The sequence below is a fragment of the Ornithodoros turicata genome, chromosome 3, assembly GCF_037126465.1.
Source record: "Ornithodoros turicata isolate Travis chromosome 3, ASM3712646v1, whole genome shotgun sequence".
Classification (NCBI taxonomy): domain Eukaryota; kingdom Metazoa; phylum Arthropoda; class Arachnida; order Ixodida; family Argasidae; genus Ornithodoros; species Ornithodoros turicata.
Genome location: NC_088203.1, coordinates 71220933 through 71248833, shown reverse-complemented (window position 1 = coordinate 71248833; position 27901 = coordinate 71220933). Strand labels below are relative to the sequence as shown.

Sequence of the window (27901 nt, the reverse complement as noted above, 5' to 3'; positions counted from 1 at the left end):
ACAGTAAAAGGCAATCAAAGAAAAAGAAAAAACAAGAAAGAAAAAAAGGGAAGGAAGCACGATATATTCGCTTGAACCGCAACGGGTCAAAAACATTGCAAACTCGGTTTTCTTGTGCCAGTCATCGGCATTTTTAGCAGCTTTTCTGAACCGTGATGTGGATTACAGGCCCAAATAATCACAAATGAGCAAGCACGCATCCTCGCTGCTTAATTTTTGGTCACTTTACGTCGTATGAAGTGCAAATTGTTGCGCCTAAAACTAGCGCCACATTCGCGTTCAAATTGCTCCTCTGTTGAACCGTCCTTGTCGGCTCGCATGGCCGCGCCCATGAAATCGGCAATCAGCTGTTCTCGTTTTCTGGAGTGTACACCAAACTGTTCACAGTTCAAGGTACAGATACTTAATCCGAGTGGGAAAGCCTCGGCGGTCTTCCTGTGGATTCGTGGGTGCATCAACGAAGATGGGCATAGTTTTCGGGATGGCTGTGTGTTCGACAGCTGATATCTGTGCGCTGAACTAACTTCTATTTTTTAAAAACAACTTCAATATATTGCAGTTGTAGCGTGATAGTTTCCTTGGTTTTGTCGCATATTGCGTTCATTTCATCTGCTTTTTCTTTTCGCCAACTGGTGTAACCCCCGCTTTGACTATTGCGGCCTCCCTAAGGTTTATGTGTCAGTTTTGGAAACACTGATATTGTTACATGTGACACATTGTAGTGTACTGCAGCCAGCTTCACTGTTTGTCTGATAATTTGCACGGTTACTTCTTTAATATTATTTGGATTACTTTCATCTGCTACTGTACCATTAAATAGGATAGAAATCCATTATGGTTCAGAATTATTTTTCCTTTGCAATGTTCCCACACTGATCTTGATGACAAGTTGTCTCTCATTAAATTCCTTTTGGGTTGTATTTCACACTGCTTACAGCATAATGTGAGAATGAGAAAATCTATGCTTCACATGTTCTCAGCATCCTCTACAGCAACTGCTCCTGGGCTTAAAATCCAGAAACTACACACGAAAAAAAAAAAAAAAAACTGTAGAACAGACGACACATCAAAAAGGACACGACAAAATGATTGGGACTGTGTTATGCTATACTTTTTTTTTGTGTGTGTGTGTCTCTGGTTCTGCATTTTTGTGAACATGTGCCATGTTGCCGGCACCCTTGCCCTCTTGTCACAAAAACACCCTCAGACATAAAAATGCAGACAAAAAAGTAGAGAACTCCAACTTAACATAACAAGAGAGAACAAAGATGGGGACACAGGAAGCTTCTAGAGTCTCGGAACATACGCAGTGACCCCTCGGTTTTTAAGAAAAACCGTGGCCCTTCCCCGAACAATACTCCCATCTCCTTAAATAATGACCGGTTGTGCAATCGCTCATTCAGTTTGGCACTGATGATCTCCGTCGCATGACGGATGAAACGTCTGAGTAAACCTTGTTATTTTGTTATGTTAAGTCTGAGTTCTCTACTTTTTTGTCTAGTTATGTCGTCTCCCGGCTTTTGGAGTACTTTTGCATAAAGATGCAGGTTGTGAGAGGCACGTAAACACTGCTTACATTGGTAACCTGTCTATCACAAGACATGTGAAAGGATTGCCAAATTAAAATTCAGTAATACAAAAATGATTCTGAAATACATAATTCCAGTAGAAGGGAGAGTAAACATTGGAATAACAGGTAAACGTAAAGCACTGAAGTGTTGGCATTCTTCTGATGTGTATGATATACTGCTCTATTTAACCCATGACATATATGTTGTCAAACATTAACTTCTTGCATTCAACATCAAGATGCTGTACCTATTCCATCTAAGCGACTCGTCTTTACACGGACACGTGGCACACCATTTTGGCACAAAGATTTGATATCTCTGCTTGTTGGACATATCAAGCAAATACTGTGCCAAAATTGTGTTACCTACATGACATACTGCTTTGCTGAGATATGTTACGGAAGAAATACTCCTGAAGCGATTAAAGGAAGTGCATACGAGTACATATGCTTTGCAAAGTTGTTCCAAAGTTCCAAGTGTTGAATTGGCAAAGCGTTAGTCATCTCATAACAAAGTGATGAAAGAAACTAGTGAGAAATACGAAGCCGCAAGCACTGTTGCATGGCCATGTTCACAATGGGCAATGACGCTTTTCACTTTGTGCACCGTGGACTGACTATGCTCAATGAGTGGTTTGCAGTATCTATGATTGATGTAGGCCATGGCAACTACCGATGCACTTTGCAGAGTGTACAATGATGTCTTTTGTGAACGAGACAAACCTCAATATATGCCCACGTAATTTTGATCCTACAATTAATTGAGTTGAGGGTTTCAGGTATTTAAGTGTGCACCTCTCTTCTGATATTTAGTGGGAATCACACATTAGTTACGCATCCTCTAAGCCTCTTAAAAAAATTGTCTTCTTGAAGTGGACACGGAAACTACCTTTCGCAGACAGTACACTGCTGGCATACAAAACCCTTGTACAAAGTGCCTTAGAAACGGTACAAATGACATCACACTGTCCATCATAAAAACAAATGACATCATACTGTTCAACAGTGCCACCAATTTGGTACAGTTGAGCTACGCTCAAAGCTAGGGGGGACGAGTTCGCATCAAAAAGGCACGGTCTTGAGGGGATTATGGTGGTCTTTGACAGAGCACGCGACTTTCGGTCCTACTTTTCTTTCAAGAGGAGGCAGTGAACAAGTGCCCATTCGTGGAACCCAGCCCTCCCCTTCCGATTTGTTTCGGTATCAGTCTGTCTACCAATGTCATGATGACATTTATATTCTGTTGAGTTTCTTACATGCTGTCCAGGACATATATGTAGGTAGGTAGGTATGCCAAGAATTTTTTTTATTACTACCCTTTTTTTGTAGTTTGAATCCCTCGAAAAACCATTGCACAGCACCAGAACACAAAGGCTACATAATGACCCAGTTTCACCAACCTTTTCAGCATCTGAACTAAGATGAACGGTCATTAAACTATCTGCTTCACCACATCACCGATGGAAAAAAAGAAGTGTCTGTTAAGTGTCTGTTCGAGGATTGGCAACCCTTGATATTGGTTCAGTTAAGCAGAGTTGGTGAAACTGGGCCTATGGAAGTCACCGAAACATTCATCACATCACAAACCAAAGTTTGAAAAAAGAATTGAGTGCTAGCATGAAGTTTTGGCAATTCTGAGTAGCATTTTAACTGCTGCCTATGTAGCTGCTGCATAATTACGAGTAATTCAGAAAAAGTAGTACAAAATTTGAGGGTACTCTACTCTATCTTCCTCTGCATGGTATTGAAAACTGTGATGATTCCAAGTGCTCATCGTCTTGGCCCAGATTCTGTAGCAGATTTATCAGCCATTTGTGTTCCTATTTGTGGTACTGTGGCAAACTAGTCACTCCACCCACATACCAGCATTCCTAGGTTACACATAACATGTGGTTGATATACGAAGAGGGGAGTCAAGTCCTGTAGATCGCATAAACAAAATACAGAAACCGACACTGAAGATTTTTGTTTAAGTTTAATTTGTACAAGGTTTCGCATGGAGGTCCACGCTTCCTTAGGTCCTACCTGAGGAAGTGTCGGTTTCTGTATTTTGTCTGTATCATGTAGTTATAAGAGTGGTTTAAACCACCTCACAGAAGTTGCAGATGCTGTTCATCAACTTTATTTTGAGATGGACAGAGAGTTTCATTGCCTGGGGCGGTACTCTACCCCATAGCTGCTTGTGGTGTGAGGAAGGAAATAATGTCCCATGGAGTCCAGAATTGCCAAAAGAGCTTCGAGAGCAGGCATTCGTGGGCTCGATTTAGCTATAGGCCAAGAAATTTTAGAGAGAGGGGCAGGAGTTCAGATTATTGAGATCTAAAAATGGCAGTTTGGAAAGCTCAGTAGTGTGGGCAATGACAAAGAATATACTCTGGATCTTCTACAGCACCTGAGAGAGCCAACTTGCCTCATGTGGTAATGACACTGAGCTGTAAATGCCCCATTGAGTCACAGTGCACCACATTGGCGAGAAGTGTTTTGTGGCATCCAGAAACCAAGCTCTGGGCCAACATTTCTCAGTATAGACGGGGCGAAAACGTCAGTTGTCCATTGACAGGAACACTATTTAAACAATCCATTGATATGTTGGTGAACGAGATCTGCTTTCTACATGACCAGTAACATTCCTTTGCTATCTTTCACTGTGATTTAATTAAACACATCCCTCATGTGACGGCGTTCCCGGCACAGTTCTACCTTGCTAAACCACTTTTCGCGGCGCTTATCAAACATAACATTAGCGGTTCTTCGTAGGCCGAGGCCGAGGAAAGCAAGAGACGTTTCCATGATGTTTACCGTGATGTACGTGATTACCGTCGTGACAAATGGTAGACACAGCAGTTTTGCGGTACGTTTTATATGTTGCCTATCGTGGGCATTTTTCGCTACCAGATCGCCTCTCCAAAACAGCTACGACTGCATCAATGTCACTTCACCAATGAATTCCTTCATAAGTTACACGCGCGTGTTAGCACACCAAGTCGTTACACGTCTGAAAAATACCTGACGAAATCGGCAGAAGAAACATATGCTTTATTAGAGCTTGCAGTGCACTTATCCTTTTCATGCAGCACATCACGCAACACCATACAGCTCCGTCGTTACTCCATTTTCTCTAATAGCCTCGTCCCCAATAGTAGCCGAACGGCCGAACCAGGCTCTAACAGCTCCCCATAGAGCCCATAGTTTGAGATAATTCACACAACACTGGGCACACGACCAATGAAATTGCGACGTGGTGGATATTATGCACAACCAGTCGGCCAATCAGGAGCCCCCATGTCTGGCTGGCTTTTCGGTCGGTCCTGGCTACCATCGACTTCTACTGGATTTCAAGCCTGCCGCCGTTACTCGGTATTCAAAATAACTAAAGCGATTTTGGGGTAAAATAAAGATTTATTTGATACAAAGCACTAATTCAAAGATCTGATACATGGGTGTCCTGTGCGTACAAAGCCCACTGCGTTGCTGACACACTGGGACAAAGTTCGAACATGAAGCAGAACGAACACACCGTTCAACTCCTAATACCGAGAGCCAGTCTCATGAGTGCGTACCATTTCATGATGAGCATCTTCTTTCGCTGCCTGCGGTGCATCCATTATAGCGAAGCGAAAAGCGCTTCTGTGGCACGTAATCCTGTGTTTGTTGACAGTCCTCGAAATCCAACGGCGCGCGAACGTTTTCTTCACGCTCCAACTCATGAAGCATTCCGGTACCGCAGTTGACAAATTGTTCGTGGGATAATAGTTGTGTCCAGGAACAGCACAGCACGCGTAGACTCACAATAACGCACGAATAAATCCGCGAACATAGTTCTGCAAACTGTTCTGTCGATTGACACCACCGAACACAGGAGGACGACATGCCGGCCATGCTATTTCGAAACTATGCTGAAACGGCCGAGACGCTGTACGCACATGCGCGCGTACAAAATGCGATTTCAAAACGTTCTCGACCAATCGGAGCGCGCGCACAGTCTAGGCCAATGAGCTTGCAACATGGTGTATGGGCGCAGTGGTACATACTCTACAGCCGCGTCCGCGGGTACCTGAGGAGGACTGGCCGAACCTCTGAAGCGTTGTTTTCCTAGTATTCATACGCGTAGTTATTTACGCCTCTAACTTAATTAAATTGATGAATAATTGAGAGATACATGCTGAATACCACACAGAATTGCATAAAGACTCGTTATTCTGGAGTGTGACCTTCTTAAACACTGATTTTCTCACGTAAAACCATGCTTAACACTGGACTGCATAGACCCATTGTGATTTATTTCGACAGTTTGAATTTGAAAGGATTGGAATTTGAAGGGTGGATTTCTTAGCGTGGATTTCAAAAGTTTTATTATTAAGAGTGGGTAACGGGGTACACCCGGTTACACAGAACATCAGTTACCCAGAAGCCAGAAAAAGAGTAGCTCCCATCTTTTTCGAAAAATCCTTTGCCACAGCCGTGAAACAGAAAGTAAAACTAGTAACACAGTACACACAGACCGAGCAATCACCACTGACAGAAACAACCACAAATGAAGTCCAAGGAGGTGCACATCCACCTCCAGTCCCCGAAACTCCAGTGGCGTCACTTACACCGACGCCACTTCTGTCCTCACAGTCCACGGAGGTGACATCCATGGATTGCGAGGACGAGACGAGCTCTGAGCCCTCCTTTGCGAGCACGAGCTCCCAAGTCCTCCAAAAGAATAGAGCTAGTCTGTCGGGGAGTGGGTCACTCCCTGACATATCTGACAAGGAGCTTGCGGCTGCGCGGAAGAAACCCACAAGACCGCGGGTCACCCCTCCAACAAAAAATAGATAATGAAAGCTCCTCAAAGTCATCGGCAAAAGTTTCTGACACACTTACTACTACTTTTTAGTACTGCAACTATTATGCAGCACACGATCCTCCAATGGAATTGTCGTGGGTTTCTCTCTAACTTAGATGATGTGAACGATCTCTTCGAGACATATAATGCTGCATGTTTTTGTCTTCAAGAAACATATTCGAACAATCCAACACAAAATCCACTGCGTAAACACAACATATTTCGAAGAGATCGAAGTGACGTCACCCGAGCATCTGGTGGTGTAGCGACCATCACACGACGATCTCTCCCAACAAAAGCAATTCACCTAGTTACAAACTTGGAAGCTGTAGCTGTGCTGGTGTGTTTAGACAGGATCGTCACCATCTCCTCGGTATACTTGCCGCCATCAGACACTATTACACAAAAAGAATTAGAAGATTTATGCAGCCAACTTCCAAGTCCTTTTATAGTTCTAGGTGACTTTAATGCTCATAATCCACTTTGGGGCAGTACAAGAACTGACACTCGAGGGAAAATGTTAGAGAAATTTTTATTATCAACATCCATCTGTCTCTTAAACACAAGGGCACCCACATACATACATTCTTCAAGTCAGACTCTCTCAGCCTTAGACCTGTCTTTTTGCAGTCCATCCTTGTTTCAGTAGATAGAATGGACTGTAAAACAAAACCCACCTGGAAGTGACCACTTCCCAGTGGTGTTAAAATACCTTACTCTAGTCGACACTTTGACGACACGCCCTCCCAGGTGGAAATTTGAAATAGCTGGCTGGAATCAGTTTTCTGAAAAATGTGACCTCTCTCTGATTCCTATTGATAGGGTGACAATCGAGGAAGCTAGCAATCTTATTAGTAACATCATCCTCGATGCAGCAACACAATTCATTCCCCAGGCTTCCGGTCGTCTCCCAAAGCGACCTAAACCCTGGTGGAACAGTGAATGCGAGGAAACTCGCAAACTGCAAAATCGGGCATGGGGCACATTTCGGAGGTACCCCACATCACAAAATCTCCTACTTTTTAAAAAGGCAAGAGCAAAGGCCAGGTGGACACGCAAGCAAGCTAAGCGGTCCTCTTGGCACGCCTTTGTATCGTCTCTGTCTTGTAATACCCCATCCAAAGTGGTATGGGACAGACTTCGCAAAATCAGAGGAGAACACATCAGTCATTCTGTCCCTCTTTTAGAAGTTAACGGTCAGGTATATGAAAGCCTAGAGGAGCAGGCGAATGCGCTTGGGGAGCATTTCCAAAGAATTTCTGACTTATCTCATTATAGTAAAAACTTTCTTAAGATCAAAGACACCGCAGAAAAGAAGAGAATTCGAATGAGTGGCGGGGATTATCTTCAGCAAAGGCTACCTCACCTGGTCCAGACCGAGTGACATATTCCATGCTTCAGCACTTGTCCGAAACATCGAAAGAATGCTTGCTTCGTTTCTTCAACCGAATCTGGGCAGACAGCACATTACCATCCGCATGGAAAACTGCCACCGTTGTTCCACTGTTAAAACCTGGAAAAGACCCTTCAAATCCAACTAGCTATCGACCTATCGCTCTCACAAGCTGCATCGGCAAAACATTTGAGCGTATGGTCAGTGGTCGGCTCGTCCATTTTCTAGAGGAAAACAAATGTCTCTCTGAACTTCAGTGTGGTTTTCGTGCCGGGCGGTCCACAACAGACCACCTCGTTCGAGTAGAAACAATGATACGTGAAGCTTTCGTCCGAAGACAACACTGCCTCTCTGTTTTCTTTGATCTTGAGAAGGCATACGATACCGCTTGGCGGTATGGTATCCTACAAGATCTGTACTCTTTTGGGATCAGGGGGCGCATACTCAGGTGCGTCATGAACTTCCTACAAAACAGGACATTCCAAGTACGACTTGGAACGACGCTATCGCGTGTTCTGGTTCAAGAGAATGGAGTGCCACAGGGATCTGTCCTGAGTGTTACTCTTTCTTGTAAAAATCAATTCAGTAGCCAATGTAATTCCTCGTTCCATGTCATACTCCTTATACGTAGATGACATTCAAATATCATATCCTTCTACAAATCTAGCGATATGCGAGCGTCAGATGCAGCTAGCTCTAAACAAGATTACCACATGGTCCCTCGAAAATGGGTTTAAGTTCTCGCACGAGAAAACTGTCTGTGTTCACTTCTCTAGGGTCAGAGGAATGCTTCCTCCACCTACTCTTAAGCTGAATAGACAGGACCTCACTGTTAAGAGTGAGCACAAATTTCTTGGGGTCACGTTTGATAGCTAACTTACTTTTCTACCGCACATCAAGAGCCTTAAAACTAAATGCATCAAGTCCCTAAGCCTCTTAAAGGTGCTGTCACACAGATCCTGGGGCGCAGATCGTGACACGTTGCATAGAATTTACATTTCGACAGTGAGGTCAAGATTGGACTATGGGTGCATTGTATATGGATCTGCCCGCGAATCTGTTCTCAAGATTTTGAACCCAGTTCACCACCAGGGGTTGCGTTTAATAACTGGTGCCTTTCGTACATCACCAGTTGAGAGTCTATATGTCGAATCCAAGGAGTGGTCATTGGAGAGACGTAGGTTCTACCTCTCAGCATCATACGCGCTTAGAGTGAAAGGCTATCCAAAACATCCTGCACTCCAGTCTGTGAGGGAGACACGGTTTAAGCAGTTCTTTCTCAGTAAACCCACAGTTATACCTCCTTTTAGTATGCGTGTGCTACAGGGAATCGAAACGTATGAGTTCATTGAGTATCACACACCAATTTTGCAAGCGTGTGTGGGAGCTCCGCCGTGGGACGTACTTCCAGAATGCAATTACTGTTTAGCTAAATATAACAAACATGGCACTCCACCATGTGTGCTCCAACAAGAATTCAGTTATGTAGCCGAAAGCTCTGGAGATCACACTGCTTTTTATACCGATGGGTCAAAGACACGCACATCCGTTTCTTGTGCAATGGTTACTGAATCTTGCACGAAGTCTCAGCGGCTTCCAAACTCTGCATCAGTTTTTGCTGCAGAGCTATATGCAATAATCATGGCGCTTAGCTTCATCCTAGACCGTCAGATCAAGTCTTCGATCATCTACAGCGATTCACTCTTAAAGCCATCTGTACAATACAGAAACAGAAAAATCACCTTGTATTAAGGGCCCGATATCTTGCAACCAAGGTAATCAAAAAAGGTCTCTGTTTAGGTTTTTGCTGGGTTCCCAGCCACGTTGGGATACCCGGCAATGAACTCGCAGATGCAGCAGCTGCAGCTGCGCTCTCTTCTGAAGTGGGCCTATTGGAGAGTCCCTCTCAAGACCTTAGGTCAGTCCTGAGGAGGAAAATTAATGTGAAATGGCAACGAGAGTGGGCTACACGAGAAAACAACAAGCTTTGGATGTCAAAAAACACAATTTTAGGAAGCATACCGAGTTTTAAAAATCGTCTCCATTCAATAGTTTTTAGTCGCTTACGCATTGGTCACACACACCTCACACATGGTTTTTTACTGCGCCGAGAGGAACCACCGGAATGTACGCAGTGTGGGGAGCAGCTGTCTGTGCTGCACATCCTAATTACGTGTCCTGCATATGAACCTCATCGTCAGTATCACTTTAAAGAGCTTTACAGATATCAGTTGCCACTTCATCCAGCCTTGTTGTTGGGTGATGAGCCTCTTTTACCCTTCATGAGAGTTTTTAACTATTTTAAAGATATTGGTATTTAAATGCAATATAGTTTTACCCAGCTGCTCATGTATCTTGTTTTACTGTCTAAACATTTCTAAAACTATGGTTTTAGTTTAATCTTGTTGCTTTTACATAGTCACCAACCATCCCCATTGTCTTTTCACCATAGCTTTGGCGCACTATGACCTTAGTTGTCCGTGCGCCATAAAAACCTGAATAATCATCATCATCTTACCTGTACCCCATGTTCTTCTCACAGCCGCCTGTTTTCATTTACCAAATACCAACAACCGCCTTGCAGGTGTGGTACTACTGAGGTAGAAAGCTACAGATATCTAGGCTACAGGAAAACCATTCCGCTGTGGTTCGTCCACATGTGGGACTCCTGTGAACGTGTCCATTGTGCACTTAAAATAGTGCACAGAGAATACAGCAGGAGTGCAGTTGGGTGGCGCACTGACTGGTCCTGCAACAAAACGGCATCTTTCGCTGATGGGATGTTTCTTTTCTCACACCTCTGCTGTCTGCTTCTTCTTTCGCCTTCCAATTCGGCCACCACCACTGTCACTGGCCCAGGGCAGCCAGCTTCTACAGTGCTCTTTACAACAGCATCCGTAATGGTGTTGTGGTGAACTCTAGCAGACGCTGGAAACGAATGAGTGAAACGCCTCTTAAGTACACTTACAATATTAATTGGCACAATAGAGGTGCTGTTTAACTGATTTTGCACTGAACTCTTGATAACTCAACTCACCACCCAAAGTATGCATTTGGCTTCAGCAGTGGTTTCACCTATCCAATACACATCATAATACCGTAAACATATTGTTATGGCGATGTATTAATTTTCGCGAGTAGCGCATTCAGTCATTGGCAAAGTTATTCACGAGTATTTAGTTTCGCAATCGCAGGACTGTTTCCTTCCGCGGGATAAAAGCTGTGGTCGCGAAATTCGCAATTTTTCTACTGGTCACGAAATTCGCAAAAATAACATCGTGAATACAAATACGTTTACAGTATTTGGAAGTATCAATAAGGGCAACTTTGCGCACACTATGATGTACTAGTAACGTAGATCTGTACTTTGTCGGTATAAAAGAGTAGTGGTAAGAAAACGAAACATTTCCCAGACTGCTGTTCAATGGAGTTGGAGTGCGAGTAGCTCAATGTCGATGTAAGCGTGATTCCATACCGAGAAACATGGCCTCGACTAGCTTTTGCAGTTTGCAGGTGCAGAACCTGCCACATGAGGAATTACTTTACTCCAAGAACTTTGTGCTCCCACGGCTGCACATACTTTCCCACACAAGCATGCGGTATGATATAATGCGCATCTTCCCAAAATGGACGACACAACTTGCTCTGCTGGAGTTGTAAATAGACCGCATGGTACAGTTACCGTCTTGTCCTCACTTGTAAAAAGTGTGTCTGCGCACTCTAGTATCGCACTGCTCACGACGTAACTCATGCGCTATTCATGTCTCAGTCCAAACTACAGCGGTGTCAGTGCAGTTATGACCAAAACATTAACTTTGTCGTTTACAAGTCCTTACCAGTTGATTCATTTTGAGAATTACTGGAGAGAGTTATTGAAGGTGACAGGCAGGGAGACTGCTCTATGTGCGTGTGCGGAAACGAGGCAGAGCGCTGGTCACCTGTAAAAGTCACATCAAGAACGCATTTCAACAGCAAATGTTCCACTCAACAGAGTTCCACTCAACAGAGCAGAATTCGCCATTGCCGGCATGTAGACACTTTTCGACCGAGGGTGAATTGTTACCAGTATTCTTTCGTTCACCGCACCGCTATTGAATGGAATGCTCTTCCAAACAGTGTTGTATGTGCCCAGTCGTCGCAGTCTTTTTGTGATAGATTACATGCTACATATACGACTTAGTGAAATGTTGTTGTACGTTGAATGATGTATGTACATTCATGCCTTGGCCGACCTCAGTTGGCTGGCATTATAGTTGAATAAAAAAAAAATGAACATCTACTAAAAATGAAAAACAGGGCTCTCATCTTCATTCCACAACATTAATTTTCACCTTCCCACTGGATCCGCAAAGGGAGTCCGTTGGTAACGCACTGATAACGTATATTCTCCACTATCATATTCCTACCACCCACCTGCTGGTTCATGTAGAGAACAGCATTCTCAATTGCAGACTCTAGCAAACTTGGTGTCTCTGTGTTGGGCCCCTGCGATACCACACCTAAATGTACACAGGGATGGTTTAGCTGCAGTTATGAGCAGAAACAAATATACGACCACGAAAGTTTCCCTTGTGGTAAACGAAGAAACGAGAGGTATTACAGTATGCAGCAATGTGACAGCAAAGTAGCCACCTACCACTGCAGGTTGAATTGATCAGCAAGGGATCACGGTTTGTAGGTGGACCCCGAAAACACGGTACAACATACTGTACTTGGACGTTACGGATGACTTGGAATAGCAGCAGCTTCACCAGAACTGCCCAAAGGGGCGACTGCACCTGTTGCGCAAATGAAACATGAGGCATGCATAGCTGCTTCTCATGCACAATGAGTAGAGCTAGTCAAAGAGATAATATATCAACATCACGCAAGAAACATCACAGGCAGTGTGCACACAGTTCTTATCCCCTGTACACCCCAAGCTGAAACCAAAGCTGCTACCTACGACCGTATCGTGCTTGAATGTGTTGTGAGCAGTCGAGGCGGCAATGTTGGCGCTAGAGGAACATAACACTGAGAAGCTGCAAAATAAAATCGCATTAAAGAGAAGCCTACAAATTATGCACCCCTAGTTGCGAACTGACCTTTCTTCGTTCCTTGAACAATATCTGGCTCACCATTGTCGTCATTGTCAGAGAGCATAACCCTTTTTCGAGATTTACACGTCTTGATCTGGGGTCGGATTCACAAACGCGATTGTAAGTTACGCTAAGATGCGCTAAGACGTCGTAGCCTGCGACGCGCGTACGGCGTCGTCGTAAGCGCGATTCACAAAGCTATCGTAGAGGAGAGGGTACCCTCTTTGACGAGGAAGAGGAAGTTGCTCGCTTCCTGTCACGTGCACCTCGGAGAGAAACAGCCAAAGGATGCGAGACTATGCTTTCGCTATGGTAACGATGACGAAAATTTGTAATCGCACTAATAGGAGTCGTCCCATTAGAAGAAGACGAAGTTGTTCGTCCCTAAATGTTTTGTTACTGCTCGTGCTCTCGGTCTTTCGGTAGCCATAATGGATGCCATGCAATCACAGGCGAAACGCGTTCGATGACACAGCAAATATATTCCCAGTATGATCGTCTCGGGGAGGGGGTGGGTGAGGGTGTTTTGTAAGCGGTGTGTGGCAGTCAGTTTTGTAGCTTTTATGGCTTCTTTTGCCTTTCTTGCAGACCATTTGGAGGCGTGTTGGGGGTGCCTTAGCGGGGCGTAGGGGATGCTTGAAAAATCCCCGTGACCCAATTTTACGGAGCACAAAGTTGAAGCATTTGTTGAAGGTTACCAAGCAAAAAGTGCCTCAATGTCACTTCGGGGATGGTCTCGAAGGTTCTGTGGCAAAGTGCAATGTGTTGGCGCGTATTACGGAGTCTTTGTTTGCCATCTCCAAATCCACCGCTGCCATATAACGCCGCCATCTTATATCGTAAGACTGCTCGGGAGCTCCCGCAGGATTCCGCCGTAAGCTGCGAATATTTTGCGACGCGCGCCCTTCGTGAATTTACGCTTCGTCGTAACTTTCCCGTACGACGGAGTTAAGACAGATTCCGTCGCACGAGCTCTTTGTGAATCCGACCCCTGATACTCGCTATCACACTCTAAGTTGCAACAGGCAGCAGGTCAAATGCTTCATCCGCATTGTCTAAAATGGAATTTTAATTTTTCATTTAGGTAAATTGAGCAGAAAAAGCTGATAAGGAAGAAGATACATTTTGACACGCAAATGAAAGCCACCTGTGTAAAGTGCAGACAAGGTGGCGCATAACGTCATGAATATTTTTTCCTGTCACCATTCTGACTACCACCCAGTGAAGCTTTTCAGTCCCTGTGCGCAATGTTTGTGTGAACGGGAAGAGCAGTTAGTTGATATCAGCTTTCCTCGGTGAGAGAATCAAATAATGCCACGTCAGATGTGCCTTCATTTCAACAAAACGACCGCGGAAGCTTAAGCGCTACACGCATATGGCATTCCACTTGTTACATGCAGCACCAGTATTCAGAATTCTGGAAAAATCCCACACTGAACTTGTCGATACTAACCACAATTCACACAAGCTCACCTTTGATCACATTTCAATCACCTCCCGATGCTCTGCATAGCAGAAACTGTGATTACTGATGAGTGCTTTGAAAATGCAAACTTATTGCCTGGGGAACGATACACAACATTCCAACCCAGCAGGATCCAAACCATCAATAATATTTTAATGCCTTGATGAGTCGCCACTGATATTTACTCACACTTTATTTGATCAATTTTTCAAATATTTGCCAAGTATCCGTAAAAGCCCCCGAAAACAACCTGTTTTTGCTTTGTTTTTTCTTCCAACAAGCAGGAAATGTCATATTTCTGGTCAGGCCATGCAAAGTTCCATTTCACGAACATGCGTTCACACACAAAAGCACGATGCGTAAGAAGGACTTCATTTACAGTGAATTTTAAGGTTCGCGCGATCAGCTTCACTAATTATCAACTCACAGCAAAAAAAAAAAAAAAAAAAAAGAAAAGAAAAAATACTAAGGAAGAGAAAATATCACATAAGATACTATGTCAACCTGCAGAGAAACTTACGATAGACTGTGGGCGCTCTGGTTCATCGTTGCACACAGCTAAAATCTTCTTCGTAATAACATACTTCACACGCCATTTGGGCGCAACGAACCGATGGGGTGCGGAAAGTCCACCAAATCTAGAGAATTCCCTGTGATTAAAACAGGCACACTGGATTGAAGGCAGTGACGTTAATTGTATTGACGCAGAGCCATAATGGCTAAACTATATTTAAAAGTAGCGTCTAAAGCACATGTACGAAACGCACAGTTTAGGGACGCAACCGTCAAAGAAGGGAAACTTCCAGCAACGTGATGTTTACACTTTGCAAATGAGGATACTTACCTGTAGGTTGGGCAGGACGACAAAAAGCTGACGACCAGCAACAAACAAATCGGGTTGGATGACGCAGCACGAAACATGTAATAAATTATGCAGACGAGTTCTTCACGGCGAGCCGAAACGGTTCAAACCAGTGAAACGAACGCGGGAGCAGCAAGGATTGCCTTGGATTGGCATGGCGTGCGGTAACCAGGTAACTGATGCTAACCCCGCTGCGTTTCATTGTGGTTAATCACTACCTGTAAAATGTACTAAAAAAGGAAATACATTTAAGACACGAACCTAAATGACAATATCATTGTTCAAAAATTTGCTACAGCCACGTTACTGCGGAGCTACTGTGTTTTGTTTTGACATCGCACAAAATGCAAATGGCGCGGATGTCTGGTGGCTGCGCTCATGCTAACTTCATTCTAAGCTGGATAATGTTCGTGCGTTTGCTGTGTCGGTGATGTGAATACGACCCCATTGCGAGCACCTGACAAATAAAAAACCTTAGCCATATATTGCAATATCTGAAATGCTATCGGAGGCCAACCTGGACTAGGCCTGTACACCATCAACTGGATGCAATAAGTGCACTTTACACAACATAAAACCAGCGACACAAAATTAACCACTTTTTGCATGCTTCAGAATGCGACTAGCGGTACCAGCTATCGAAATTTTAAAAGAAAAAAATCGTCCGCGAGATGGAGGGGAGAAGTCGACCACAAAGATTGGCTCAGCCACTTTGGCCGACAGTTTGCCAACCATTGTTATGCCTTAGATACTGCCAACTTCATATCAACATTGGCAGGACTGCGGCAAGCCAAGCATTGTTGTGTGTTACTATGGGCCACCAATGTTTTGAGATTAGCAGGCCGACGGTCGTTGGCCGATAATCGTTGGTGGATAATCGTCGGCTGCTGCCAGCAGATTATCCAACCGTTGGTTATCGGCCAGTGCTTGCTTGGGTTGTTCCCGGCACTTAGAGTGTTTTTAACAAAATGGAGAAGCAACTTCTCTGCATCATCTGCATATATACCTCGGACAGTCTGTGGCTGCACAAAATGGTTATAGTTGCATGGAGAACCATAAAAATTGACAGCAGATTGCTTGGGACTGGATTGAAAAACAACTAGGCCCGTGTGTAATATCAGCATGCTAAATTATGTTGCCTCTCTCTACGTGCCCCTTTTGCGGACACCCGGAGTCGAACGAACATGTTGTCTATGACTGTCGTGTTGCCAAAGCGTTTTGGCAGAATCTGCGACGGTCCTCACGCATTCGGTGTCTCACGGTGACTTTCGTGAAATATTGCCTCGTCTGCGTTCGCCCGACGGTCACATGCGAATCCTGCTAACCGCATGCGGATCATCAGTCTTGTGGTCCGCCAGGTGCCAAGCTGGTGTTCAGAGTCGCCGAGAGACTCCCACCTTGTTACACTGTAAAAAATTTCACCGTAAACAAAACGGGCAAATGCAAGGTAAGTTTGCTGCCAAACATTGGCCGTTTTTTTACGGTGGCCCCGTATAAGTTGTGCCCGTGAAAAAATACTCCATTGGCCAGTAATTTTAACAGGGATACGCCGTGTGGCATTACTGTGCTGTGGTCGTTAAAAAAACTGCATTGGCCAGTAATTTTAACTGACATATGCTGTGTACCCTTATCGTTCTGAGTACGTCCCTGGAGCCCCTCTTTTTTTTGTACATATAGTCGTAGCAATGAGAGCAGTTTAAGCAATGACCATGCGCAACACATTGTGATGTTTGTCACATTGAGATTTATTTTCTATGCACATAGTGATGAAAATGCGCCAGTCACTTCTGGCATGAAAACCCTGCAAAGAGAAGGGGAACTGTTACAGGGAGCCGGGCAATTGACATGCAATTATACTCACCGTTTATTTTTTTAAAAGAAGAACATACGAAGGAACCATGTGCACCCATCAGTCAGCTCTGGCATCAAAATACTGCAAAGAGAAAGGAAACTGTTACAAGGAGCCGGGCAATTGACATGCAATTATACTCACCGTTTATTTTTTCAAAAGAAGAACATACGAAGGAACCATGTGCACCCATCAGTCAGCTCTGGCATCAAAATACTGCAAAGAGAAAGGAAACTGTTACAGGGAGCCGGGCAATTGACATGCAATTATACTCACCGTTAATTTTTTCAAAGGAAGAACATACGAATGAACCATGTGCACCCATCAGTCATCAAAACACTTCAAAGAGAAAGGAAATTAGACTCACTGTTTTATTTTTTCAAAGAAAGAACAAGAAGGTGCACACAAAACGCGGAGACGGCACGGAACTTCTTCTGGCAGCGTTCATAAGGACATCTGATCATGACCCTCTCGTATGTGCTGCTTCATATGTGTGTGTGTGCTTCTATATTCGTAGTGATCTGACGCGAGCACGAATGGACGTGACATACTTTCGTGGTTTCGGAGAGCAAATCGATTCGAGGCGACCGCCCTGGTGTGTTCTTGTAACGTCCCAAAATGTGACATCCGAGTTTTGCATAGGTCGCGGCCGTGTACACACATAATGCATGACAGCACGGTATTCTGCTCGCTTTATGTACACCTCTACGGTGGTCAACTAGCCCATCAGAGTGTTAAAAACACATGGGCACCTTCCGCAACGATACATTACAACAAGAGCGCCTTGATCACCCTACGAGCCAGGACGTACACACAGAACTAGGGAGACGCTTCACAACAAACGCGAGCCACGATTTACTGGTGTCACATAAGTTGAACAAAACCAGGCATACGGTGCAGCACTCTCAAATCGCAAAGAACAAGATGTGCGAACAGAAATGTGCTTACCTGACTACGTGCATTCACGAGATTTACAACAACCGCTTCGTCGTCCTTCGTCAACCATCGTCCGCGCACGATGTTCCGCTTCCGGCGGTTGCGAATGACGGCAATGCCCCGTACTTGGCTTGGCCTTGCCTCCGCATTGAAGTTTTTGGCCGGCGCATGATGATGGCACCACCGTTTTACGTAGTTTTCGCAGTATTTGTGATTGCGGTAACACGCCGTCGTCATATACTATTAAACGCTCGTAGAAATCACAGTATTTTTTACAGTGTACTTGTACAGCGGGCAAGGTGTCTCGTAGTCAAGACACTCCAAGAAGAGCTCTCTTCAAGTGCTGACCACGCTTTCCTTTCCTTGCAAGATGGGAGGCCCATATGGAACGTTTGTGAGGGTCGATCTCCTTGCGGGACTATCAAGAATTGCAGCGCGGAGGTCGCTAAGTGGTACAATTTCGTCATTCCGCCATTTCCATTTTTCTTTGCTGAATCATTAACATCTGTATATAGCCTGCACATTTAATTTTTTCGCCGCAGCATATACGCCTGACTTTTCCATCACGTTCACGCATATTCATTAGCACACTAGTTTTAAAAGCCATGTTTTTGTTCCACCTGTGATTACGCCACCTGCAGACTAAATCTTTCCCAAACACGGTTTAGTGCCACTGTTGTGCCATTTACTGAAACCCCACTTTCCAACAGCTCCTTAGGTTCCGATACAAATGGATCAAGGAACATGTTCGGGCACAGGTTCTTAGATTTTCCGTAATGCACTCTGATAGAAAAAGGAGAACAATTTACACACAATTTGTAACAATACATAAGATGAGCCAAAACTGATCTGCCGTGCTCTTGGAAAGTGGCAGGCCATCAACGTTTACATTGATACAAATCACATCGGGGACAGTTCGAAGTCCTTGCAACTCACCCGGCGTCGGGAAAGTGGAGCCCCCATCGCCCGGCAGTGTTGCCGCAGTAGCCCTTTCCCGCAATTACGGTAGGGTCGCCGCGGGAGAGCTGACCCCCACGTATAGCTGTACGTGGCTGTTCCGTGTCTGGGGAAAGGGGGATCCTGGTGGTTGACCCAGAGTGGTTGAGTGGACCCAGAGGTTGTTTTGAACCCTTCGGGCTCCTCCGGGAAAGCAATACACCACTTTGGCCCCTGCTTCCCATAGACGGGTGGTTCTGATTGGCCCGATCAGAATTATTCAGTTGGTCACCATCCTCCTTTTCATTATTTTTTTTCTCTCTCTCTCGCTCTCTTTCCGCTCACATCCTCTTTTCACCTTCTTTGGTGGCAAGGGCCAACCTTGGGAAATACTTCTTCCTTTAGAAAACTGCACTCTGGTATAGTGCAGAGGCATTGTTAACGTGTGGAACACGTTCCCTCGTTGGGCTCCATGGTGGGTGACACAACTGCTGCACGGAATCACCTATTCCACTTTATGGATGACACAAACTCTCAAAAACATGATCGGCGCCACAAAAGCCACCGCACCGAAGCGCAAACATTGCAGTTTTTCAGTTGTGCTCCAGAACCATGGCTCCCGAAGATCCTCATCCTTCAGGCTGAAGATCAGACAAAACCACTAGCTTGTGTCTCTCCCTTTCTCGTCGGTAAAACTCACGAAAAAGTAATAGGTAAAGCATACAGTGCGAAAAAATTGAGAACTGGTGACATCCACATTGAGGTCCAGAGCAAGCCGCAGAGCTCAGCACTATTGTCAGTAAAACCGATTGGTAATATTCCAGTTTCAGTGACTGCGCACCGCACGCTCAACACAGTCCGAGGTGTTATATCTAGTGAGGAGCTACTGCAGTGCTCCGAAACAGAGATCGAGTAAGGTTTAAAAGACTAAGGGGTGATCAGTGCCAAACGGATATCCACCCCGCAGGGACAACAAAGAAATACCAACCAGGCACATCATTCTACCTTCCCAATTGCACACGCTTCCCCACTTCCCCACAGAAATAAAGGCTTGTTATGTAAGACTGCCACGTCCCACCCTACATACCCAACCCGAGTCGATGTTTCAAGTGCCAGAAATTTGGCCACTATTCCCTAGTGTGCCGTGGGCACCTGATCTGCCCCAAGTGCGCGGGTGACGGCAATGACCATACCGCGAAGTCATGCAAAAACAGTTTCCGTTGTGTCAACTGTGAAGGCAACCATCCTTCTTATTCAAGAAGCTGCCCACGCTTTAGTGATGAAAAAGAAATCTTGAGAATTTTGAGAAAGACTGAATCAGCTGACATACACAGCAGCGAAAACACAACTGGAGTTTCAGAAAAAAAGGATATTTCTCTGAAGCGGTGCGCCGGGGAGTGGCATCGCTCAGAGTATCTGTGGGGACCCAAACTTGTGGGCCTCCAATTCACACTCCCCAAACACAAGAAAAGTCTGCGGAGAGTTCGCCTCCGCCGGCTCACGACACAATCGCTACGGAGGTTGATGGCGCGCTTTCAGTTGCCAAGCAACAAAGAAAGGTTGGGCCAAGCTTGGCTTGATTAGTTAGGCTGGCCTACCTGGCCTTACTTGGCACATCATCGGCCAACAAGCTTGTTTCTTGATACGGATCTGTACCCTGGCCAGCTATTTGCCAAGCATTGGCCAGTCTACGTTGTGCCAAGCTTGTTGTGCAAGACTAAAGCATTCCTACGGCATCGCTCATTGTCATACTCAATTGTCTCGCGGCGTAAGCCCAGCAAACCAGAAACATCGCAGAGACATCCTGTGAATATCTTCTAGTGGACATTTGAATATCCCAGTTACCTTCGCAGAGAGCTCATGGACGTCTGCTGTACATTGAGGGGGAAACTATGCTTTCTGTAGCCAGTGCACGTTCCATGAATGTCCCACAAATAAAAAACTGGGATATTTGGATGTTCACCAGACATTCAAGGATAAGCTGTATTGATGCCAGACCTTTCTTTATCGCCCTCCATTTTCTTCCATTAATTTACATTATAAGCACGTAAACGCACACATAAACATTATACCTTAACTTCATTCATTGCAAACGACAAATACAGTGCTTGAAGACAACGCTCAATAGTTTGCTGCGTCAAAAATTAACTTTCTTTAAGTACAAAATACATCATAAAAATAGCCATAATTACAAAATGCAGCACAGCCTGCATTCTGCATATACACAGTTTATATCAGAGTTAAAAATGAGCATATGATTGGCCCGACAGAGGCTAGGACATTTCCGCTGCATAAAGCATGATGCAATGGAGCTCCGTTATATTGATATGATGCCATTAAAAGGGAATGGTCTGCTGACTCACAAAGTAGTTAAAGTAATACCCAGAAAGTAAAAATGAGTTATAAAATACAGTTGGCAGGACAGCATTGTTGTGTGTATACAGGGTGCTTCAGATAAACCGCAGGCTGGATAATTCAGAGAGAGCTGCACGTATCAGGAAACTTACTTTCTTGCAGGCATCGTTGAGGCAGTGTCAATAAGCTACCCACGTAATCTTGAGGTGGAAAATGGAAGAATGGAGTGTCTTTTGCGGCTTTCCATGAAAGAATTACGTTAACCATAACCTATTAATTAATAAAAACCAGACTGCAGTCTATCAGGTTTTTTCTTCCACAAAAAAGTATCATCTGCAGCTCCACAAGGCGTAATAGATTTCCCACTTCAGTCTGACTGTAGTTAAAAGCTAGTTTTTTACCAAACTGATTTTCTGTTTCTATATAATTAATGATTGTATGCAAAATAGTTTCGTGCTGTGTAGGTCATGGTCAGTGACTCACGGATGCCTGCAAAAATAAGGTTTCTCGGCGCAGTCGTCTCTCAATCATCCAGCCCAGGGATTTACCTAGAACACCCTGTATATGGTGGCTTCTGCAGATATATAACCCCCCATCAAAAAAAAAAAAAAAAATAGAAAAAAGTCTAGTGACTAGACTGGGATAGACTAGACTCGGTAGGCTGGATAACAATACAGAACAGGAAATCTTGCTTCTTTGCTGTGAAGCGTAAGTCCTTGGGTGGGGTTACATTTCCTTTGCATCTAGCTCCTGGGGTATACTCGACTTCTAGCACCTGTTCACACGGAGGCTGAAAGAAAACAAGACAAATAAATATCATTGCTTTGACTGGTATGTAAAAGAAACTGAGACGGACACGGCTTACGCTTTCCTGTGTCAGTCTCAGTCTCTCCACGTTTAAGTAACATCTCAAGTATATTGTGAGGAAGAAGATGGTTGGTTCAACCAGGCGCTGTAAGCGCGCGATATATTAAAACCTTCCTTTTTGCCGTTTGCACCCAAGCTCACCGGCTGTACTCGTCCTTCTCCCACAACCTAACATTTGGTGGAGGTGCGGTACTATCCCTGCTACCTCTCGCACCGTTAGACGCCGCCGTCCTGCATCTCCGGGGCGGAAAAGTCCTCATGTCTCCACCGTCAGTGTCCACGCCGGCAGACGGCACAGGACAGCCTGCTCAGCCCGTTCCTGCGCCTCGCTTCTTGGCCCGACAGCGGGACCCACCAGTTTTTGCAGCTACAGAAGATCTCTGCGTCGAAGACTGGCTGGCGCAAGTGGACCGCGTCGCCACGCATAACAACTGGGACGACAGCATGCGGTTGGGGAACATCGTTTTCTACCTAACATCTACCGCGCTACAATGATTCGAAAACAACGAATCGTCCCTTCCCACCTGGGACACGTTTAAGACTGCTATTACAAACGCTTTCGGCAGGGCAGAAGAGCGGAAGCAAGATGCTATCCGAAAGTTGAGCACGCGCCAACAAGGATTCAAGGAAGCTTTCACCACTTATATGGAGGACGTGCTCTTCCTCTGCCGTCGAGTGGATCCCAAAATGCCGGAACCTGACAAGATCCACCATCTGCTGAAGGGTCTGGCGGAGCATTTGTTTAGCGGCATTGCTTCGCAAGTTTTTACATCTGTAGGCCAACTCGGCCAAGCGTGCAGACGATTGGAGGACTTGCGCGGTCATCGGATCTACGCCTCAGTTCCTGGTGTAGCACTGGGAAGCACAACGCGGTTTCCGAGTAACGACTTCGATGCGGAGTCACTGTCCATACTTGTTCGGAAGATTGTTCGAGAAGAGTTTGCGGCCCTCGGTCACGACCTGGGCACGGACACTCCATTTCAGCCTCGTTCTGCGGGAACCTGTGACGACATGGCAGTGCGTCGCCTGGTACAAGATGAGTTGCAAACTCTGTCTTCACACGTTGCTGCTTCACCTAGGACGTACGCCCACGTCTGTGGCTCACCTCCTGTTTCGCAACCACGTGCGCTTGAAATCCCCCAGCCTTCAGGAGTGGTCACGGCACCACTTGTGGCGCGGCGGCCACCGCGTCGCAACTCGGGCCCTGTGCAAGACTGGCGGCCTCGCTACAGCGCTCCTCCAGTTTGTTTTTATTGTCACACACCCGGCCACATCGCCCGTTACTGCATCCGCCGCCAACAAGACATGAGAAGGCAGCGTTCTGGGACTCCCCCTAGGAGGTACTACGGCCAGCGATTCCCTACTTACTATGATTCAGCGCCAAGTACGGAATGGGAGCAGAAGCCGTTCGGAAGCGATCGTTTTGGGGCTGATGATTCCAGCGAGACCTCGTGGTACGGGGAACAAGCAAGAAGCAGGATGCCACGGTCACCATCTCCCCACCCTCGACAACGGTCTAGATCTCCCTTACACCAAACGGCGCCAAAGTCGTATGCGGCTCCAAACTGAGCGCCGCAGCCTGCGATACTGTTGAGGGTCAGGTTGCGAACTCAAGATTGTCCAAAAGCCCTCCACGTGTTACAAATTACCTTACCCTAAATTTTGACTGTTGTAGACTAGAAGGACTTGTTGACACTGGTGCTACGGTGTCCTGTATTTCAGAATCTCTGCGGCTACGCATGCGAAAGGCATTGACTCCTATCACTGAGGGCCATTGTGTGCAACTTGGCGACAACAGTGCCGTTCGACCGCAGGGATATTGTACTGCAAGGGTAACTATTGCAAATGAACTTTATGCAATCAAGTTTTTGGTGCTGCCGCTCTGCATCTGCGACATCGTCCTCGGCTGGGATTTCCTGAGTACTTCTAAGGCTGTCATCGACTGTTCGCGAAATGTACTGGATCTTGCCGATACGCTTAGATACGCTCAGTGACGAAGCCGCAGTTGATTCGGATGAAATCCCCGTATCTGTGTTGAAGACGTCCAGAATTCCGGCTGATACGATGATGGCCGTACAAGTGGAAATCAAAACTACCCTCCCATGTGTGGAAGGGATGTCCTCCTACAAAACAGGTCTTCTCCTGCAGACGTCTCTTTGCTCCCCATGCTCACTGCTCACGTTTGAGGACGGCCACAGTACTGTTTGGGTGACGAATCCTTCTCGCGAAGATCGTGTCATTGCATCGGGGACTCGCATCGGGACCTTCTCATTTGGCAATCTCTCGCTCTCCGCGCTGGTGCCTTCTGCGCCAGAGACACTTCACGACTGTACGGCCCAACGTCTGCCCGGCAGTCTTGACTTGGCCGGGAGAGTATCCTCGGACCTATCATCCCACGACAAAGGGCGGTTTGTTGATCTCTTGTCAGAATTCTCCGACATCTTCGACACAAGCGGGGCGCCACTCGGTTGCTGTACGTCCGTGAAACACACCATTCAAACAGGAAACTCGCCTCCAGTTCATAGCCGACCATATCGCGTGTCCCAGGCTGAGCGTCGTGTCATCCAGGACCATGTGCGCGACATGCTTATCAAAGGCATAATACAGGAATCGAACAGTCCTTGGTCGTCACCTGTAGTCCTCGTCCGGAAGAAAGACTTAACTTGGCGATTTTGTGTTGATTACCGAAGGCTTAATAGGATCACCACTAAGGACGTCTATCCTCTTCCCCGCATCGACGACACACTCGACTCTCTCCACGGTGCTCGGTACTTCTCTTCAATAGATCTTCGGTCTGGCTATTGGCAGATCACCGTTGACGAGCAGGATCGTGAAAAGACTGCGTTCGTGACACCAAATGGTCTCTACGAGTTTCGTGTCATGCCATTTGGCCTATGTAATGCCCCTGCTACATTTCAACGGATGATGGACACGCTCCTTCGTGCCTTTCGTTGGAATTTCTGTCTTTGTTCCCTCGATGATGTTGTAGTGTTCTCCTCAAGCATCGATGACCATATCTCTCGCCTAAGAGCTGTTCTGGAATGTTTCCGCGCGGCAGGGCTCCAACTCAATGCAAAGAAGTGCACATTTGGAAGCCAACGAATCAAGATATTGGGCCACATTGTTGACAGGGATGGCATTCATCCGGATCCCGACAAAATTGCTGCTGTGAGAGACTTCCCTCGTCCCGACAAGCTTAGCTTTCAGCAACAGCAGGCCATCCGTTACAACGCACGACATCGTCCTGTGTCTTACGCTGCTGGCGACCTCGTTTGGCTCTGGACGCCCACTCGTCGTGTTGGACGCTCGGAGAAGCCCCTCCCACGCTACACTGGCCCTCACCGAGTAGTCCGCCGCATTTCTGATGTTAATTATCAGATCGAGCCTTGTACCGCGCCGTCTACCCGACGGACTCCAGCTCTACAGACGGCTAACGTCATTCGCCTCAAGCCCTACACCGGCCGCCATGAGGACATGGCGGATGCTCCAGCGAAGGGGATATTGTGAGGAAGAAGATGGTTGGTTCAACCAGGTGCTGTAAGCGCGCGATGTATTAAAACCTTCCTTTTTTGCCGTTTGCACCCAAGCTCACCGGCTGTACTCGTCCTTCTCCCACAACCTAACAATATGAACATGCTGCTCTTGCATGAGACAGCAAGTGCTTTGTATAGCGAAAGCAGTTTTGCTCAGGCAGGAACACTGACTTTATTTTACTTATTAACTTATTCGTTTTTATTGTATTTAGTCACTGAAAGCTAGGTTCGGCTTCCTTCACCTTCCACTCCTCACAAGCTCCTGCTTCACCTGCTCCTTACAAGAACAGCTGTAGTGTGAGTATGGGTTATGGACATCTAGAAAATTGAAGTCTGGCAAATTTTACTTTGAGCACAGAAACAGAAGGCCGCGATACCAAAATGAATGAACGCAGGGTGAGTACAGAGATGGACAAACACACACAGCATTCATTCTGCCTGTTGTTACCCTGCAATTGTTCATTAGCGCACATTACAACCAACACATTTCATTGGCAAGGGTGCACTAATAAGTCTGCTTGGAAAATTGCATTTGCCCTACACATGGAAACAGTACAGAACCCAAAGCATAACCTCAGTTACTATTACACAGGAGACAGCCCTTACAAAAGTGGTTACCTGGTTCCGATAAGTGTGCTCTCTTACACCTCTCTGAAGCATGTCTCAGCCACTCTTTGATTTCTGCTTCCACCTCGTATTTTGATGCCTTGGAAAACTTCTCCTGAACTTGCAGTGCGCCTGTAGAAGAGTTTTATAGACGAAATAATGGCAGACAGCTCTACCACCTTGAGGATAGCGTATACAAGCGTACCATGATACATACGCATTATTACGCGAGAGAACTTAAGTTCCACAAACTTCAGTTTGCCTTTACGGCCTTCCCAGCTGTACTGCTGTGCCAGCGCATTCCTGAAGGTGTGCGACAGAATCCTCCTCACAGCGGAACGGACAGAGCTTCCCCCTAGTGATGTGAGCTCCCTCACCTGCAAACAGTCAAAATAAAGGAGGAGTGTAAGAACGGACAGATGCTAACACAAGTGCTGAACAGCAGCACCAGACACACATATACAACTATTATGCTCTACAGGAATTTGTCATATTTTGTGCAGGCTACATGGTTTGTGATACCATCACATTTGCTTTACACATTTGCCAGTAATCATCATTTCGCTAGAGCATGGATTTAACTCATGACTGCGAAAAGCCATTTCGAATTGTTACAAAGCTGTTTGTGTTGGTTGTTTGAGTGTAAGTAGAGAATCATTACTCTATAGGGTGACAATTACAGACAACCATATTGCAAATAATAGGATAAAGAAAAATTCACTCACCGCCTGTTTTTCCTGCTCAGGGGTGAGTTCACTTTCGAATTTTTCAAGATCATTGACAGTATGAAATGGTGATGAGAGGAGCTGCGGGGTTTCTGACAGGCTCTGCCGTACAGGAGCAAGACCTGAGACCAAGTCGAACAGTTGCTGCTGAACCATGCGTAGTAAATATTGGTTCTTCAAGACTTGCTTCTGGAACTCTGGAAATAGTTCGTTATGAATTATGGGACTATTACGACTTTTTCACATAGTCTGGCATTGCACGTGCTTCTGGGCGTGAGGCCACGCTGGCCATTGCTGAAGTGCCTGGGTGTTGTAATAAGAGTATGTAGCAATGATTCAACCAGAACGATCTGATTACCAGTGATGGCCAGTAGTTAACTACATGTAGTTAAACTACCTGATTGTAGTTAAAAAGTAGTTATCAACTACTTGCAGAAATGTAGTGGCAACTACTAGTTAAACTACTATTTGAAGTAGATAACTACAGTAGTTAGGTTACTGAAGACGCGAACTACTTCCGATTTTGCCGCAAGCTTTACGGCACGATTGTGCTTCCGACTTTTACCTTGAGCTACTTGTTGGATGAGAACGGAGGTGCAGAGCAATTGTGTCGTGCATGTGTACTAAATCTTCACTTTTAATGCTTGTCTAGTGAAGCCTCATTCGCTGTGAAATAATTCTGCAACTTAGTTTATCGCGTAGGCACAGAAAGAATCTCGCCGCAAGCTTTGTATTTGACGATCGTAACAATGGCTTGAGCCAAAGTTTATCATTGCTTGTGATTCATATTTAGGTGCCCAAGAACACTGCAAGGGATTGGTGTTGATGGACAACGTTAAGTAGTTATAGAAGTAGTTAAACTACATTGCATTAGTTAAAGACTAGTTAAACTACT

General features: G+C 45.6%; 1 protein-coding gene and 2 long non-coding RNA genes across 4 annotated transcripts; all 3 read right to left on the bottom strand.

The window, feature by feature from the left end:
• Nucleotides 1-6919: 6919 nt before the first annotated feature.
• On the bottom strand, nt 6920-12600 carry LOC135387289 (uncharacterized). Of its 2 annotated transcripts, XR_010421018.1 has the most exons (6): nt 12431-12600; nt 12208-12293; nt 11631-11732; nt 9879-10722; nt 9537-9719; nt 6920-7914 (listed from the first exon to the last, which is right to left on the bottom strand). It is a non-coding gene; the product is annotated as an uncharacterized LOC135387289 (long non-coding RNA). The 2 variants fall into 2 exon arrangements; XR_010421017.1 differs by having other exon boundaries at nt 9537-10722.
• A 4459-nt stretch (nt 12601-17059) lies between these two features.
• LOC135387288 (uncharacterized) lies at nt 17060-17991 on the bottom strand. Its single transcript, XR_010421016.1, has 3 exons — nt 17325-17991; nt 17193-17264; nt 17060-17132 (listed from the first exon to the last, which is right to left on the bottom strand). It is a non-coding gene; the product is annotated as an uncharacterized LOC135387288 (long non-coding RNA).
• Nucleotides 17992-20992: 3001 nt separating this feature from the next.
• On the bottom strand, nt 20993-27425 carry LOC135387287 (uncharacterized). The gene is made up of 4 exons (XM_064616557.1): nt 27007-27425; nt 26499-26658; nt 26294-26413; nt 20993-22065 (listed from the first exon to the last, which is right to left on the bottom strand). The coding sequence occupies exons 1-4, from the start codon at nt 27160-27162 to the stop codon at nt 22055-22057; spliced, it is 447 nt and encodes a 148-aa protein (XP_064472627.1). The 5' UTR covers nt 27163-27425; the 3' UTR covers nt 20993-22054.
• Between the last annotated feature and the right edge of the window lie 476 nt (nt 27426-27901).

Coding starts and splice junctions, on each gene's coding strand:
- LOC135387287 (XM_064616557.1), bottom strand. CDS start 27,162: ATGGTTCAGCAGCAACTGTTCGACTTGGTCTCAGGTCTTGCTCCTGTA. Junction 26,659..27,006: donor CTGAGCAGGAAAAACAGGCG/GTGAGTGAATTT, acceptor GACTGTTTGCAG/GTGAGGGAGCTCACATCACT. Junction 26,414..26,498: donor GTTCTCTCGCGTAATAATGC/GTATGTATCATG, acceptor ACTCTTCTACAG/GCGCACTGCAAGTTCAGGAG.